The sequence below is a fragment of the Oryza sativa genome, chromosome 3, assembly GCF_034140825.1.
Source record: "Oryza sativa Japonica Group chromosome 3, ASM3414082v1".
NCBI lineage: Eukaryota > Viridiplantae > Streptophyta > Magnoliopsida > Poales > Poaceae > Oryza > Oryza sativa.
Window position 1 is genome coordinate 2,905,191 of NC_089037.1, and position 16,724 is coordinate 2,921,914.

General features: G+C 41.0%; 3 protein-coding genes across 3 annotated transcripts; 2 read left to right on the forward strand and 1 right to left on the reverse strand.

The window, feature by feature from the left end:
* Positions 1-1,235: 1,235 nt before the first annotated feature.
* LOC4331651 (uncharacterized) lies at positions 1,236-4,086 on the reverse strand. The gene is made up of 5 exons (XM_015774396.3): positions 3,759-4,086; positions 3,386-3,486; positions 2,216-2,332; positions 2,042-2,143; positions 1,236-1,610 (listed from the first exon to the last, which is right to left on the reverse strand). Exons 1-5 carry the CDS (start codon positions 3,985-3,987, stop codon positions 1,440-1,442), a joined length of 720 nt encoding a protein of 239 aa, XP_015629882.1. The 5' UTR covers positions 3,988-4,086; the 3' UTR covers positions 1,236-1,439.
* Positions 4,087-5,328: 1,242 nt separating this feature from the next.
* LOC4331652 (putative ribosomal large subunit pseudouridine synthase SVR1, chloroplastic) lies at positions 5,329-10,280 on the forward strand. Its single transcript, XM_015774397.3, has 10 exons — positions 5,329-5,938; positions 6,068-6,147; positions 6,409-6,509; positions 6,626-6,692; positions 6,806-6,899; positions 6,985-7,033; positions 7,404-7,554; positions 8,254-8,310; positions 9,123-9,178; positions 9,658-10,280. The coding sequence occupies exons 1-10, from the start codon at positions 5,389-5,391 to the stop codon at positions 9,716-9,718; spliced, it is 1,266 nt and encodes a 421-aa protein (XP_015629883.1). The 5' UTR covers positions 5,329-5,388; the 3' UTR covers positions 9,719-10,280.
* A 592-nt stretch (positions 10,281-10,872) lies between these two features.
* LOC4331653 (uncharacterized) lies at positions 10,873-16,430 on the forward strand. The gene is made up of 11 exons (XM_015774398.2): positions 10,873-11,117; positions 11,482-11,769; positions 12,014-12,091; positions 12,189-12,853; positions 13,286-13,873; positions 13,954-14,108; positions 14,448-14,653; positions 14,739-14,872; positions 14,954-15,255; positions 15,485-15,588; positions 15,829-16,430. The coding sequence occupies exons 2-11, from the start codon at positions 11,493-11,495 to the stop codon at positions 15,897-15,899; spliced, it is 2,580 nt and encodes an 859-aa protein (XP_015629884.1). The 5' UTR covers positions 10,873-11,117; positions 11,482-11,492; the 3' UTR covers positions 15,900-16,430.
* The last annotated feature ends 294 nt before the right edge of the window (positions 16,431-16,724 follow it).

Below are 16,724 nucleotides of genomic sequence, written 5' to 3' on the forward strand. Positions count from 1 at the left end.
CTCTTGCTCGTCACAAATCTGAATATACGGTCCATACGGAGAATGCAGCACGCGATGGAGATCCCCTCTTGCTTGTCACAAATCTGAATGCACGAGGGAGAGAGTGAGTGTCAACCTCAACCGGATTGATCTAGGTGAAGTCCAATAAAGCTTTGAACAGTTCGTCATTATAAATCCCGATACGCAACTACTGTTTGGCTAATTTGGTATTTGGACAACTATCTTACGGTCCAGAAAAATGGCAAGTGGCATTGTGGCGACCTCATGTTGGAGGATGAAAGGGATGTTTGAACAAATCTCTTACTAGGCCATTCCATTGTTTCGCTTATTCATACGTTGATTCGAAATCACTTATTAGCAAATAAAAATTATCTGCGAGTAAAACTTTTATATATATTCTTAGCGATTCAAAAGTAAATACTAAAAATAAACTAGGACGAAAAAATCAAATTTAAAGTTTAGCTTATAAGTATAAACGCAAGCGAAAATGCCATAATTTGCAGCCTTGCACTGCCTGCAAAGGTCTTAAAAATCGTCGTCCTGGTTCCTGGCCTGATCTCCACAGTCCAAACGACCCACAACTCGCAACCCTAACGCCCCTGAAAATGTCTTTTCGATTCGTCTAAATGCATGACACCACCGGCGCGACAACTAGCACGGGTTAGTGCAGGAAGCATCACACCTGGAGTATCATCAACTCATCATGATCAAGGCCCAGCGACAATATAAAACACAGAGTAATCTTGTCCCAAATCCCGAAGTCAACACATTGTTTTAGGGGGTGTTTGGTTGATTGCTTCATTTTGCCACGCCACATTTCAGTCATGCCACAGTTTTTAGGCGTGTGTTTGTTTCAATGCCACAGTTGTGTCATGCCACACTTTTCTACCCTTAGGTCCCACATGTCATATTTAGATGGTCCCACATGTCATACTCAGATAACTAGAGCTAACATTGCCACACTTGTGGCTAACTATTTCTTGGCCATACTTTTGCCACATGCTACAACTTACCTAAGCTTAGTTATGGCAAGCTTAGGCATCAACCAAACAACCCATTAGTTACTACTCCAAAACTCATAAACGTGTCTACAATGACATAGGCCAGGGATTAGTTACTCCCGATTCCCGGAGTCAACTAATGACTGGTTCGCATTGTTTAGTTACTCCAAATCTCCAATATTCCAATACTCAAACGGTGACGACAGTTCACTGGTAAATATTAAAACAAGGATAAAAGTAGAAGTTGAGCTGTTAACTCACAGTTTCTTATATGCAGGGGTGTGACCATGTCTGTACATGTATAGAGATTCCAAAGTTTTCTGTTTACATATATGCACAATTTACAATTGCTGACACAATGCGAGCAGCGAATTAGACTGAATGAGTATTTACACCGTGGCATGGATCATTTGTTAATGACTGGACGGCTTGGGACTTTTAAAATAAGTCCCATTGCCAGTAGATCTTCTCCACAATGCCTCCACCGCTCCGCACCGCGACATGGAGGGTCTCTGATGCTGGAGGAACACCCCACAACAATGGCACTGCAACAGACATGGTCAACTTCTCCTGGAGGCCATCTTTGCTTGCCTTCTCTGCCGTGACAACCTGCAGATTGGCGCCCTTTACTCAATTCACAGTTTAGTATCCAAATGTAAAGTTCTAAAAAAAATCCAAATGTAACAAGAGCTGACTAGATAGATGTTTCCTCCTTTAAAAACATTGACAATTTAGCATTTCTACTCAACCTTTTATTAAGTTTTTTTTTAGAAAAAACTTAGCTACACCTGGCATGTTTCCTTGGGCACCGTTATGTTTGCTTCGCAATCTACTTCAGTATAAAACGCCACATCATTGTCCATGTGCGCCATTTTTAAATCTTTTTTTTTCTCAGAAAGAAGGTAATCTGTTGGTACCCTTTACATGGCTTATTTCAAATATGGAAAGATAGTCTATGCGGTAGTCAGAATGAAGATATAAAACTGTAAGGAGCAAAGTACCAAAAGATTTTTTTTTCCATGTAAGACTGTTGCACATACCTCACCACCATGCTCCAATACTGTATCTTCCACTACATCACTTAGCATTTCAATAGAGCGACAAAAGCCAAAGATGCATAGTCTTCTTCCCATATCTAGACCCTGAAATGAGAAATGACATCAAGAAAAGAAAGCAACAGCATGATAGGCAAATAGGCAGGAGGAAATAATTACATTTGTTGCTGCTATGTTAAATAGTGCTCCAAGGCAAAGACTTTGATTTGGGTCCATGTACGAGCTCTCCTGAAACCGTTGGATATTTTGTATACCTTTTACTTTTCGTTGCCTCTTCTGGTCAAAATATAACAAAAGAAGTGAGTACAGATAATATGGGAAATAATGGTGAATACATAATAAAACTTGCAGTTCTATCTAAAATCAACATCTTTTAAGTAATTATCATTTCATAACTAGCACAATTTAAGTAATTCAGTACATTACTATGATTCGGTCTAAACTAGCACATTGGGCACAGATCATAATTATAACCTGTCAGCTTGAGATACATCGTGTTCTTGAGATGATTCACACTGTGCTAGATTTCATACTGGATTACTTGTAATCGACTTGGAATTTGTTTCAGTTGGATATAATTTCAGGTCAACTGAACTGAATGCGAGCACAAATACTAAAAAGATACGGCTATCCATAAATATGGCATGCTTTGTTTATGCAATAAGATACTCCAACATTACATGACAGACGTACACTACTCTATGGTGTTAGCTTGGTGCCACCATGGGAGATACAAAATTGGTGCTATAATGTATGTGATACTGCTTTTCAAGGATTCATTCCCCTTCAATTTCTTGCTGACATGACACGTTTCCATAAGTACTGCTGCATATATCCAAATGTTTCATGAACAGAGGTGTGAAAGAGCTTATATTTCATAGTGGAACATTTGATGCTGGTCAGGATGCTGAAAAAGTTTTTGTTGTTTGATACTCCCTCTGTCCCAAAATATAAGCACTTTTAGCATAGTGACAAGTCAAACATTTTTAATAGTCTAATCATCTATCCAAGTCTATGATTGAATTATATGAAGTTAGGCTGTGATGCACTATGCAAAAGAGATTGAAACTGATTTAATGTGAAACTATGTCTCCCTGGAACAGAACATTCCTGATCATTGAACAATAGTGTCTGCAATATCTATAACATATCTCACTCCTGAACTGAAGATGCACCCTAGTTTTACTGACAAGAATAAATTTACTACTGTCTATGATGCAAGAGACTTTGTTTTCCTACTTGAATGTCAAGATATTCTAATATACCACATAGTTTATTACTGAAAAATGAACGATTAATGAAACGAGCCCAAGTTGAATGATTCGGCACCTCTGATGGAGTAATTCGACGAGGAACCAGGGAACCCCCTATTTGAACAAGCCCATCAGAAGTGAACAGTGTGACTCTATCTTCTGGCACCCACTGAATATCTGTTAAGAAACAGAGATTGAACCCCAAATAAAGCCACGCCATAAACGCAAGTATAAAGCCTCTCACAAAGTGAAATAAGCAAAATCTGCAGAACAATGAATGAGTTCATCATCATATCACAGACTAGTAACAGCTGGGAAATCAACCATCACCCCCACCGCAAGACTAGCGCAAGTAGCCCCCAGCTCATTGCTCGCCGTCGAATCGAAGAACCATTCGAATTCGGATACCAACCAGAACGATCAGGGAGAGTGTGGGGGCATGAACTTACCGAGGCCAGTGGTGAGATCCAAGGACTGATCCCATGGGTAGGGCCCATACAGATCCTCGGGATCGTCCTTCCCAGCTCGAGCTCGCAGCCGGTGGAGCGAGCGGGACCCGAAGCGGCAGCGGCGGGGAGACCGGGGCCTCCCGCCGCGGAGAGGGGAGGAGGGCAGCGGCCTCCTGGACGCCAGCGAGCGGGGGAGGGAGGAGGATGCGGCTGCGGCGGAATCGGCCATGGCGGACGAGGTGGGGGCGATGAGATGCGCACGGGATCGCGGAAAAATGGGTGGATTTTTTGGGGAGGCGATGCGTGCGCGCTCTTTTTTTCTTGTGGTGGCCGGCGCTTGGTCTCTTGGTCGGTTTTTGTTCTTGGCCACAGGAGGAGGATGTTGGATCTGGGCCGTTGGTTGGTAGCTTTAAGAAAGAATGAAGGGGTCAGATTAGCCCGTACCCGGTTGGGGTGTTTTATCCGGTGTGTAAGGTGGTCTGCGGTGACAACAAGGACGGTTTCAGCGGTCTTGCTTCCCTTTTTTTTTAAGAAAAAAATAACAGTTGTTAACCCAAAGTTAAACCAATCATTGTCACACTATAAAACAATATAGCTTTCCTAACCGTTTTTCAATCAGGTTTAGTATTTAGTTCTCCCTTGTTCCCTACGAGAGAGGATTTGGCTTCCTTTAATGGCAAAACATATAAAGTATGGCGTTATTAATGAATCTCCTCTTTATCACTTTTTGTGCAGAAAAAAAAAATTATAGAGATGAACATGGACAACTGCTTGTACGGTGAATCCATCAAACATAAAACATGTAACTAAGCTACAGTGAAACCATCAAACTAAATTCTAGGGAGTATTTCATACAAAACATAAAGTGAAATGTGGACTAGTTAGAAATAGTTGTACTATATGACTGGTGTTACTCTCTAGTTTGTATCCAATAAAAGATATCACAATGCCATTAAATAGTGATGAATATACTATAAGGTGGTATTTTGTTAATCTAAACGAAATGAGGAAGGGATCAAAATTTTAGTCTCTGATCCTAAAGTGCACATATTTATGGAATATTGCAAGTTTAGTCTACATCTTTTAAGGGATAATCCAATTATCCAATTGTCCAAACAAGGTTTGGGGGGGGGGGGGGGGGCCTTATTTGCCCAAGTAGTCGAGTTTGTGATTTGATGTATTATATCGGAACAGTTTAGCCTATTTCAGCATAGTGCTATTTTATATGACTATATTAACATACATTTTTCATATTTCTAAACAAGGTTATTTTTTTTAGAGTTATAAGTACATTATAGAGAATGTATTTGTGGAGGTGAGCGTGATATTGCATATGTGCACTTATGCATCTATAATCTCTGTCGTGTATTTTTTTTTAAAAAAAAAATCTAAATCGCCGACTTTTAATTTTCTCGAAACGAAGGAGGGGGGGTCGGAGTTTTAATCCCGACCCCATTTGACGTTTTCTTTCTTAAAAAAAAAAGGAACTGACGTCAGTGTGGCAACGTTGTTCGGGCTGGTCTCCCCTCCGGCACGTCTCAAGCCAGGCGTACCAAGCAACCAAACAGGCGCCGTCGCGGGCATATCCGATAACCGATAAACCCCCTCCCACACTCTCCACTCTCGAGCCATGGCCCTCGCCGCCGCCGCCGCCGCCGCGGCAGCGGCCGTCTCCTTCCCGCCCTTGCTCTCCCGTCCCGCCGCCTGCGTGCTCCTCCGCTGCGGCCGCCACCGCCGCCTCCCTCCCCTCCTCCTCCGCGCCGCCTCCTCCTCCACCTCCAGCGCCCCGGACTTCAACATCACCTTCGCGGAGCCCACCGCCCCCGCCCCCTCGAAACCCAAACCCTCATCCCCCGCCCCGTCCGCGGAGCAGGTGGTGCCGTGGATCGTGCGTGGGGAGGACGGCAAGCCGTCCATGCGCACCGCGCCGCCGCCGGACGTCCTCCAGGCCATTGCGCTGGCGGAGGCGGAGGCCAAGAAGGCCAAGAAGGACCCCCGCAGGAGCCACAAGGGCGCCGCCGCCCTTGCCACCCCCGTCGCCAATGCCAAGGTGAGGGAGAGGAAGGCCGCCCCCGCGACGGCGCCGCCCAAGTTCTCCAAGGCCGCGAGGAGATTCTACAATGAGAATATCAAGGAGCACGAACCGCAGCGGCTCGCCAAGGTCCTTGCCGCGGCAGGAGGTAGTCTTCCTATCACGCATGATTTTACTGAAGTGCTTGAATTGGACAGAATCAATTCAATCAAAGTTATATTACTTAGTTACAGCAACACATCAGTTGTCTGAATGCTGGCCTGATTGCTCCTTCCAGTGGCCTCACGAAGGACATGCGAGGAGCTCATCTTCCAAGGGAAGGTGACCGTCAATGGTTCTGTCTGCACTGCACCCCAGGTATGTTTTTTTTTTTAGCTTTATGAATGATGAAATGCTACTTCTCTAAGTTTGTTGCATGTCTAAGTAATGTTTTAGCTCTTATCCTCATTTATTTGGTGCTGGTCTGAGACCAGCTATCGTACTATTGCGGTAAAATATAAATTGTTTTAATTTAGCTAGGTCATTTTACTATGAATTTTGATCCATGTGCTTCAAATGTATTCATAGACAAGTTTATTATTTGTTACATATGATTCTTATACATTCTTTTTTATGTAGACCAAAGTTGACATCTCAAAGGATTCTATCTATGTTAATGGAAACCGCATTTCCAAGAAGCTTCCTCCGAAGTTATATTTTGCTGTTAACAAGCCAAAAGGGTCAGCTCTTATATTCCATTCCGCTATCTTGTTCCATCAAAGCATTTTTGAAATATATATGGAGGCAGCAGTCCATATGAGCAACATATCTAAATGTTATTTCCAATGTACTGCAGGTATATTTGTTCCTGTGGTGAACCAAAGTCCATTATCTCCTTATTTGATGACTATTTGAAGGGTTGGGTATGTTCTTTTTTTTTTATAGTGATGGTACTTCCTAATATTTGTGAAATCTTTCACCTCTTATGCTTTATAGCTAGGACTTACAATTTTCCATTTTCAATTAACATTTGCAGAACAAGATTCAACCAGGAGTACCAAAACCGCGCTTGTTTACTGTGGGTCGTCTTGATGTTGCTACAAGTGGTTTGATAATAATTACAAATGACGGTAATTTCATTGTATTTCATAATAAATACTTGGGAATCAATATTTTGACCATCCAATACCTAAAGTTAGTTTGTTTCTCTTTCAGGTGAGTTTGCCCAGAAACTCTCACACCCTTCGTCAAATATAATGAAGGAGTAAGCTCAACTTCTTGTGTCCTTCGAAGTACAGTAATACAAAATCACGTACTAGGAACACTGTAGACACTATCCAGATCTTTTGTAGAAGAAAATTTAACAGTCTGTTGGTATCACTCTCATTTATTTGGAGAAACGCCTAGGGGTCTTCCGGCTAGCTCCACAAGGTGGTGGGCTAGCCGGCCTGGGTTCGAAGCCTCACCTTTTCTATTTATTTGATATTAGGCCATTCCCTAATATTCACATTTTTTTACTCTCATTTATTCATTATCAATATGCACTGGTAATTGCGAAAAGAAATATCTGAAATATCATTTTTATCAAATTTCAAATGAAACCAACATTGACTTTGAGTTGTTTGATCTTGCAGATATGTGGTAACTATAGATGGACCAGTGCACAGAAATCACCTTATAGCTATCAGTGAAGGCACAAAAATTGATGGCGTCAAATGTATACCTGATCTAGTGGAACCATTGGATGTACAATCCAATACAAAAAGGACCCGGATTAGAATAGCGGTACTTATATTTTCTATTATACCTCATTTTATTAGATTCCGGATTGACTTTACTGTCTGTTTCATGAATTCCAAATTCTTCATAGGATAATGTAGAAGATAGGCAACTTGGCTCTTTCTGTTCAGTGAAAAATATACCCTAGCAATGAATCTATCCTATCATTCCTTTATGGGATATACAACATGATACATGACACACGAAAGGTCTCTTTAGATAGTATCTTGCGGTCAAGATTTATTTTTAAATGTCATGACAAGCTAAAGTGGTTAGTGATTATGTAAAGTTCACTTTAAATGTCTAACAGGCAGTTGGTTGGATCGATAATTTGCCTCACCTGCTTACTTTTTCAAATGATTGAAACCGTGGAAACCATAAGAAACTGGTAATTCTGCAAAGCTTAAGCAATAATATGTTTCGCATTGTTCAAAACTAGCTAAATAATTTTAACATGTTACCAGCTAATTTGGAACCATTTCTTGATAATATTTCAGCCCTGTGAGTAAAAACCAGTGTAGAAGGAAAAGTCACTACTCTGGGCAACATACAGTATTTTCAATGACATCAATATGTTATGGACTTATTGCTCAAAATTCTTGCATGTATTCTTAACTAAAGCAATTCTATAGAGATGTAAACTTGCAAAGGCATAGCATTTGGTCATCTACTCATTGGTATGCTATTTTTTTTAATGTCTGGCAGGTTCATGAAGGAAGAAATCATGAAGTTCGTGAACTCGTGCAGAATGCAGGCCTAGAGGTTTGTTTGTATGCTCAATATTTTTTTTCTCAAGTTTTCCCTTTATGTTTTATTGATCATATCTTAACATTTCCCATTGTGCAATATCAAATTTGGTAACTCAAGTAATTTGGTTCTAGAATCAAGAGCAAATGTTGTTTGTTAATCCCTTATCTGATTGAATTGTTAGAAATGAGGACGATTAATGATCAGTAGCACTATTGACAAATTAACAGTATGTTTTAGAAGAGGATTGAAATGCATCTTATGTGCTTCAGAGTCTTCTTTTCAACAGAAATATTATTATGATGATCGAATATTACAACGACAGAGATTAGCAGTGTGCTAAAGACATAGTGTACTTACTAAAAAAATGTCATACACCTAGCACATTGCGCTTCAGAGTTTTTCTTCTCAAACCTGCTTATGATGATATACTACATTCTACTATATAGTTCTTAGAACAGTAGCTTTTGAGATGCCTAGCATGTTTATTAGTTGATATTATCTCAAAGCACTTTGCAGATCTCAATTCTTGTGCTTCTACAAGCACTACAGTGCATAAGATAAATTGTACTAACTGTAATACCTGTACAACGGAACATCACTTGTCTGAAAGATTTTGTTCACATCAGCTTGGGATTTCTTCCTAGTCTTAGGTGTTTCTAAAAACAACAGTGAAGTCTAAGAAGTGCACTTATCTTATATTCTTATGGGTGAGGTAGGCATATATCCTTGTGTACCAGTAAGTGCGTTTTTTGCTGGAATTGTATACCTTGGAATGTTTTCCCCCCTCTGGGAAGTAGCTGATATTTTATCCTTGTTCTTGATAGGTTTATGCCTTGAAACGTGTTCGGATAGGCAGGTTCAGGCTTCCACCAGATCTCAGGTAATGCAGTTTACCACATCTGTATATGTTTGAAATGGACCATTATACATTTACACTGTCTTTTTAGCATCTTAGCACCTACTCGACATGACATGTTCTTTTCATGTAAAAGATATGAACACTGAACACTATATACTGTAAGAAAAAGATCATGTCTATGAAACATCGCAAGAAAGAGCATGGCACTTTCTTGCTGTAAATGATATGAACAATAACTATATCATAAGACCTGTCAAATATTGTGAGGTAACATGGTGCTGTATACTTGATAGCATCTGCCAGCAGGCATGCTAAGACCTGTCCAGTATAGTTGGCTGATTCAAAGATAACTGGTATGCCATCATTTTAGAGGCATGATTCCATGCACAAAATGATAAATTAATTTGGTATCCTGGACCTTTTTGTTTTCCATTTATTCTTACAGACTGGGAGGAAAAATAACACTGAATATTAACCCTTGTTGGATGTTACATGTTCAGAATTGGGAAGTTTGTTGAACTTAAACAAACTGATCTCAAGTCACTGGAAGGCAAGAAGTAGAGTGAAAACCTGGGTCCACGGGTGCTAATTTCGACGGTAATGTGGATCCGCACAACTCCATCGAAGAATAGCAATTGCTCCTTCTCACGTCAAGGTGAAAGCTACTCCACACCAATGCCTGTACGTTAAGTTGGTGCGGATGGTGAAGATAGACAAAGACATACTTTTGGCTTGAAGAACACACAAGCTGCTTGGAAGAACATTTTCCAGTGCCCAACAAGGCAGCAGTGTTTGGTGGTGGAGATGGGATATTGTCAGGTTGAGGGTTAGTGATAGAGGCTACACTTTATCAATATATATGGTGGTGGAGATGGGATATTGTCAGGTTGAGGGTTAGTGATAGAGGCTACACTTTATCAATATAGATGCTCTTACGTGAGGTACAGGAGGTATACGAACCATTTTGCTACACGATTCAACACTTATCAACAAGTAGCAATCCAGGAGGTATACGAACCAAATTCTCTCGTAATCTGTATTTTGAGCAGGAATTAACCATGTTATGGTTCTGCTACAGCTGGAATATTATTGTGATTGACAAAAGCATGTTCCTTTTTATTCTTGAACATTTTGCCAATGGTAGCAATGCTACCCAAAAAAAGACATTGTATAAGTGGGTATTTGAAAGTTGCTAAAAAATGGAGTAAATTTCATAACACCTCACGTTTTTATGATCAAAGTTGTAGACAATCACACGTGTGATGACTTGCGACATATAATCACATGTTTTATGGCCTAAATGTTTCATAAAACCTCACTCTGATACAAATTTCAATTGATTTCAGGATATCAGAAACAATATTTCTTAAAGTAGCGAAGAGTTAAACTGATAACCTTAATCAAGAAATCAACGACTAAAAGTTTTGTATATATTCTATGTTTTAAAATTTTAAGTAAATATTTGCCAAATATGTATATGTGTGGTGTTTTGTGAAACTTAAGAATTACGAGGTTATGTGCAATAACTGGGGTTTTATACAACTTCAACCAAAAACATGGGGTTTGCTGAAATTTAGTAAAAAAAAATTGATATTCCAAAAACTTACAAAAGAAACGTGAGATAGTTGGGCTCGCATGGGCCTCAGCTGGGCCTTGGGTTAGTTGTTGGCAACGAGGAAGATTAGTTTAATCCGACCCACGCATCGCCATGGACCATCTTCTCCGGCTCAGATCCGTCCGTCCCCCGGAGCGCCAGGCCGCCGCCCCGCTCCCCTCTCTCCTCTCTTGCGCACGACGCAGCCGCTCCCCCTCACGCGATCGCTCCCCGTCGCCGCCGCCGCCGCCGCCGCCGCCGCGCTCGCTCGCTCGCTTCTTCTCTCTCCCTCCCCGCGCCGGCGGGGCGCGGTTCTCCGAGCCCAGCTGTGCGTGTATCGTTTGATGCCCATAGGAAGCCCCCGCTGTAAGTGTGATCTAAGCCTTCCTCTTCTCCTACTTCTTCAGTGAGAGTCGTCAGTGGTTGCTAAGATTGCTAGGCAGGCTCCCGCATCGGCGGAAATGCGGCGCCCCCTGTGCCGTGTAGCCGCTAGATCAGGCGCCGCCATGGCTAATTGCTGCCTCGAATGGCTCGCTTTGCCGCGGGTGGTTGCCTGATCTGATGTCCCGTTGTTTTTGTCTTCAATGAGCTGCCGGATCGATGAATCTCTGTTTCCTCTCGTTGATCCTGTTTCTCTCTGTCGAACTGGAGCTCCCGGTGGTGTGATTTTGTTTGTTTAATCATCTGCGTATCATTATCTCCTTTTTCACCCTCTTGCTTTGCTTGGCAGGACGGGTAGAGATGAATTTCCTCTACCGGACTTCGCAGCCTGTTGCACCCGAGCTTCCGCGGATTCCAGAGCAAGATCAGCAAAGGGATAGCCTACAAAAGCCAGTTACAACTCTGGAGGGCCTTATTGCCGATGATCCATATCACCCCTCCCCTGAAGATGAAGATACTGATAATGGAGATGTAGATATCGGTGGGGACTCTGCAGATGCAGATTCAAAAAATTCAGTTCCTACTGGAAAGCATACCGATGTTTTGGATGACGAAGGATGGATCACAATTCCGAACAGTATGTGCCCTTTGACTTGCCCGTCTTTATTTTCATTTAAAGTCATTACTGGTTAATAAGAATCCATTTGTTAGGAATATCTCTACAAGATCTGCTAAATGTTCTAAGGAAATCCATATTTTTCTGAAAATTTTCCTTTTGAAGTGCCATGGAACATAGGTCATGCTTTTAGAAGTGCCATAAGCTTGTAACAATTAATCCTCTTACATCTACGGTCAGTAACATCTTCAATTTACTTCCACAGAGGAGCTTCCTGATAACTGGAATGACCTTTCAGACATGTTGCAGTTACAGCCTTTGGACCGCCCCTTCCTTTTTCCTGGTAAATGCATTTTTCCTATGACTTAGTCTAGGGGGTCTGGCACAAGTGCATCATGATTCTGCCTGTTTTCTAGAATCTGAACTAGTTCAGTTATCAGGTGAGCAGGTTCATATATTGGCGTGCATGTCCGCTTCGAAGCAAGAAACACAGGTCATATCTCCCTTTAGAATTGCTGCCGTGATGTCTAAGAATGGAAATTCTTTGCAATACTCCACAAATAAATCTAGTCATGCCACAGAAAATGGTGATAGTAATGTAAAGAATGGAGAGAATGGTTCCCAGGTTGTTGAGGATGACATGCAAAGTGTTGAACTCAACAGCGAAATGTCTCCTATGACACAAGATGACATGCAAAATGTTGAGCTCGACAACGAAATGTCTCCTTCAAAACAAGATGACATGCAAAATGTTGAACTCAACAACGAAATCTCTCCTTCAAAACAAGATATTTTGGAGACCGAATCTCTCCTTCGATTGGAAGATCACAAGCAACAAATTGAAAGTATGCTTCAAAGATTCAAAATGTCCAATTTTTTTGTCCGAATTGCAGAGTCAGATGAACCTCTCTGGTCCAATAAAAAACTAGCTGTATCAAAGGTGCCAAAAGAGCAATCATATTCAGACAACCAGGAAAACAATAAGGGTTCAAGGAGTAATGCTTATAATACCATTTCTGATAAAGGAGTTTTTGATGGTAGCACATCTGGAGGAATCGCTCGTGGTACAGCAAGGTGCTATGCTCTGCAAAATGGAGACATCGTGGTATGAATGATCCTTCTGTTTAGTTACTGGGTGATACTATAACTAGAACTTTTGTATAATGTATGCACATTGGAAGTTTACTTATGAGCACTGCATAAATAATTGCAAGTTGGATGCTTTAATCATAATAACTTCACCAGGCATAAACATGGTAGACTGTTCTCATGTGCTACCTATTTGCGTCAATCTTAGCAGATTGACATAACTGGCTAATACCTCATGCCCATGCCTTTTAGTACTCTCTTCATTTTCTGCAACTTTATAAATCACGGCATTGAGCAATGTTCTGAGATCTTTAGAAGTCATATAGAATTACCTTCGGTGAAATCCCCTTTTTCAGAAAGAAAGGAAGCACACGTGTATCTGTTGATTAATTTTAGATGTTATACATATGCTGATTAATCACTCATGTTCTTTGTTGGAAGGATGCAGGTTGTTTTGCAAGTGAATGTTGGTGTTAACAAAATGGAAGCTCCAGTGCTAGAAGTTCTTCAATTTGAGAAATCTTCATCAAGCAATTATATAACCAAGAATCTGGTCAATGGACTTTCTAGTGGTGATGAGGATCCATGTCAGGAGCTGCTAAGCTGGCTGCTCCCTTTGGATCGCACACTTCCTCCGCGATCCTTATCACCTCCTACTCTCAATCCTAGTGCATCACACAAGCAATCTTATTCTGCTTCTGGTTCTCAAATTTTTTCATTAAGTCACTTCAGAAGCTATTCCATGCCTTCAGCCTCCTCCACTCAACCACCCAACATTAGGCCACCACCAATTTCTGAAAGTCAAGAATTTGTGCCTGAAAAGCCTGCGAAAACACCTGATATTATAAATGATGGACAACTTTCCTTTAGAGGAGTTCCATTGGAGCCTGAACGGTATTCCGTACGTTGTGGTCTAGAAGGTGTATATCTACCAGGGAAAAGATGGCGGAGAAAAGTTGAGATCATTCAACCAATTGAGGTTCACTCTTTTGCCGCAAAATGTACTTCGGAAAATCTTCTGTGTGTTCTAATCAAGGTTACGCGAACATCCCTAACCATTAATATCTCCTACTTAGAGAAGCTTTCAAACCTAATGCTTCTATCTTCAAATTTCAGAATATTTCTCCACAGCATGTGAAAGATATAGTTGTATTGGTAGATGCAATTACAATTGTCTTTGAGGAGGCATCCAAAGGAGGTGCTCCTTTGTCACTCCCAATTGCCAGTATTGAGGTTGGGCACGGGCATAGCTTACCAAATCTTGCACTCAGGTATATGCAATTTCTCATTGATTTCACTCTCTATCCACCATTTCAGCTTTATGCAAAGAAATTGATTGGTTCAATTCCCCCTCGGGGTCCATCAAATCCAGGAGTTTGAGTTTGGCCTCAAACAAGTTGGTCTTGTATGGCCTAGAGCCCTAGAGTACTGGGTTAGTCAAAGCAGGACTGGATTAATTCCACATTTCCCTTTTACTTTCACCAGATTCAAGTATATGCTAGTAGTAGTAAACATGGTTGTATGTTGAGTATTTCTTACTCTAAACATTGAAGTTTATGTCAGATTCTAGAATATTCCATCTTTCTTAAATGTTACCTTTTCCTTTCCAGGAGAGGCGAGGAGCACTCTTTTATTCTCAAGCCAGCAACTATGTCGTTTAGGGACCGGAGGACCAACAATGATGCACCTCTGACTTTGTCACTCCCTAAGATGAATGGAACTGCCACAAATGTTTCTTTGGCTAAGGTTGGCGAGACCATTGGCTCTCTTATGGATCAGTATGCTGTACTTGTATCATATCGCTGCAATTACACAGGTAAACTACTTAACAGATGGGGGTAAGTGACTTGGAAGAAGCGTTGAATTGTTATTTCTGACTTCCAGCCTTCTTTCCTGTGTAGAATCAAAACTTTTCTTCAAGCAGGCCACCAGCTGGCGACCCTGTGTTGCTAGTGACCTTATGATCTCTGTATCATCAGAACTGTCTTTGCGAAATCCTATTTCGAGTGCTCGAGTTCCTCAACTCCCAGTGCAGGTAATTCCTATGCTTTTTTAGGTATATTATGCAGATTATCCATGTTTCATTTTGATAGTGCAATCCACTGTTACCTTCCAGGTCTTAACCCTTGAGGCTACTAATATGACATCAGAAAACCTTACCGTAACGGTTCTTGCTCCAGAAGCGTCTGGTTCTTCTTCAGTTGTATCCTTGAACTCAGCTCCAACCACACCAAATAGTTCGTATGACAATCTTAATGAGTCTGTGAGAAGATCTGGCTTGGGTAAACATCGAGCTGGTTTTCGAAGAATGAATTCAGTCCTTGCTGGCTCACCAAAAGAAAGTGACAATGGAGGAAATAGAATTAGCACTTCTGGAGGCTGTACTCATCTGTGGTTGCAGAGTGCGGTTCCTTTAGGGTATTGATCCTCACCTGCTTTTCTTTCTTTGAGTGACACATCCCATGTACCTTGTATTCCCTCCGTCCCAAAATAAACCAATCTCGTACTGGATGTGCCACATCCTAGTACGATATGTCCAGATTCATTGTACTAGGATGTCACATCCCGTATGGGGTTAGTTTATTTTGGGACGTAGGGAGTATTTCTATACACTAAAGAATAACATTTGTTGTCACCATTGTGGTAGGTGTATTCCTGCACGTTCAAGCACCACCGTCAAGCTTGAGCTACTTCCATTAACGGATGGGATCATTACACTGGATACACTTCAAATAACGATAAGGGAGAAAGGTATACTTTTTCTTGCAAGCATAGTAAAAACACAGAGAAAGAAAAACAAATTAGTGGCATTGGAGGAACACTTTTTTTTTTAACAATCTGTCACAATGTGAATATCCTAGATTCCTTAGGATGTTGACATATAATTATTTCCTGTTGGAATTGATTGTAAAAAAAGAAAGAAGTATGTAGACTATAGTGGAATTTATTCCATGTTTCCTGCTTGTTTTGTTTGATATCTTTCTACTACAGGTCTTACATACATACCAGAGCACTCCTTGGAGATATATGCGTCAGCTGCCAATTCAACGGGAAGTTCATAGAGTCAATATCAGAGTGTCAAATGGTGCAATTACTGTCTTGGTGAATTGGGGTCTGGGGTCTCAACCTCTGCGCAGAGTGTGAGGTCACTGGATCAAGTGTATTGTTGCTCATTTGTATCCGATTTTTGACGTAGAAGCTCCTACAGCACGATCTCGAAGCCAAATAACGCTATTTGTACGTGGGAAGGATTTTGCTGCCTACAGTGGAGAAATGGGCACAATGATCTGTCTATAGACTATAAATTGGGTTTCCAAATCCATTCATACACGGGGGTTGCTGAGCTGCTAGTGTTGTCTATACAGGCTCATCGAAAATCTGTAATGTTTGTGTTGCATAGTTCAGATTCCATTTTTGTGGTGTTCATTTTTGTTCCGTGTAAACCTGGACAGTGCCCATCTTTTGTTCGACAATCGACAGGCAGATGTATCATGCATATGGTGTAGCGAGGAAGGAGAAATTCGCAGATGTATCATCTTTGCTCGTGGTTCATACTGAATTGCTATACTAGCGCATTGCAGATTTTGTGAGCATTGTTTTCGTTACCTTAACTGAGATCCTCCATAGATAATTCAGTGCCACTTACTAAGTATATACTCCCTCCATCCAGAAAGAAAAACAATTGAATGTAATACATTATAGTGGTACAATAAATCTAAATAGATATATGTTTATAGATGTATATTTAGATTCGTAATACAACAAATCTAAATAGATATATGTTTATAGATGTATGTTTATTTTCGTAATATAAGGATGTGTCACATCCGTTACTAGATTGGCTTTTTATGGGATGGAGAGAGCATATCTTATTGAAGTATTGCTTC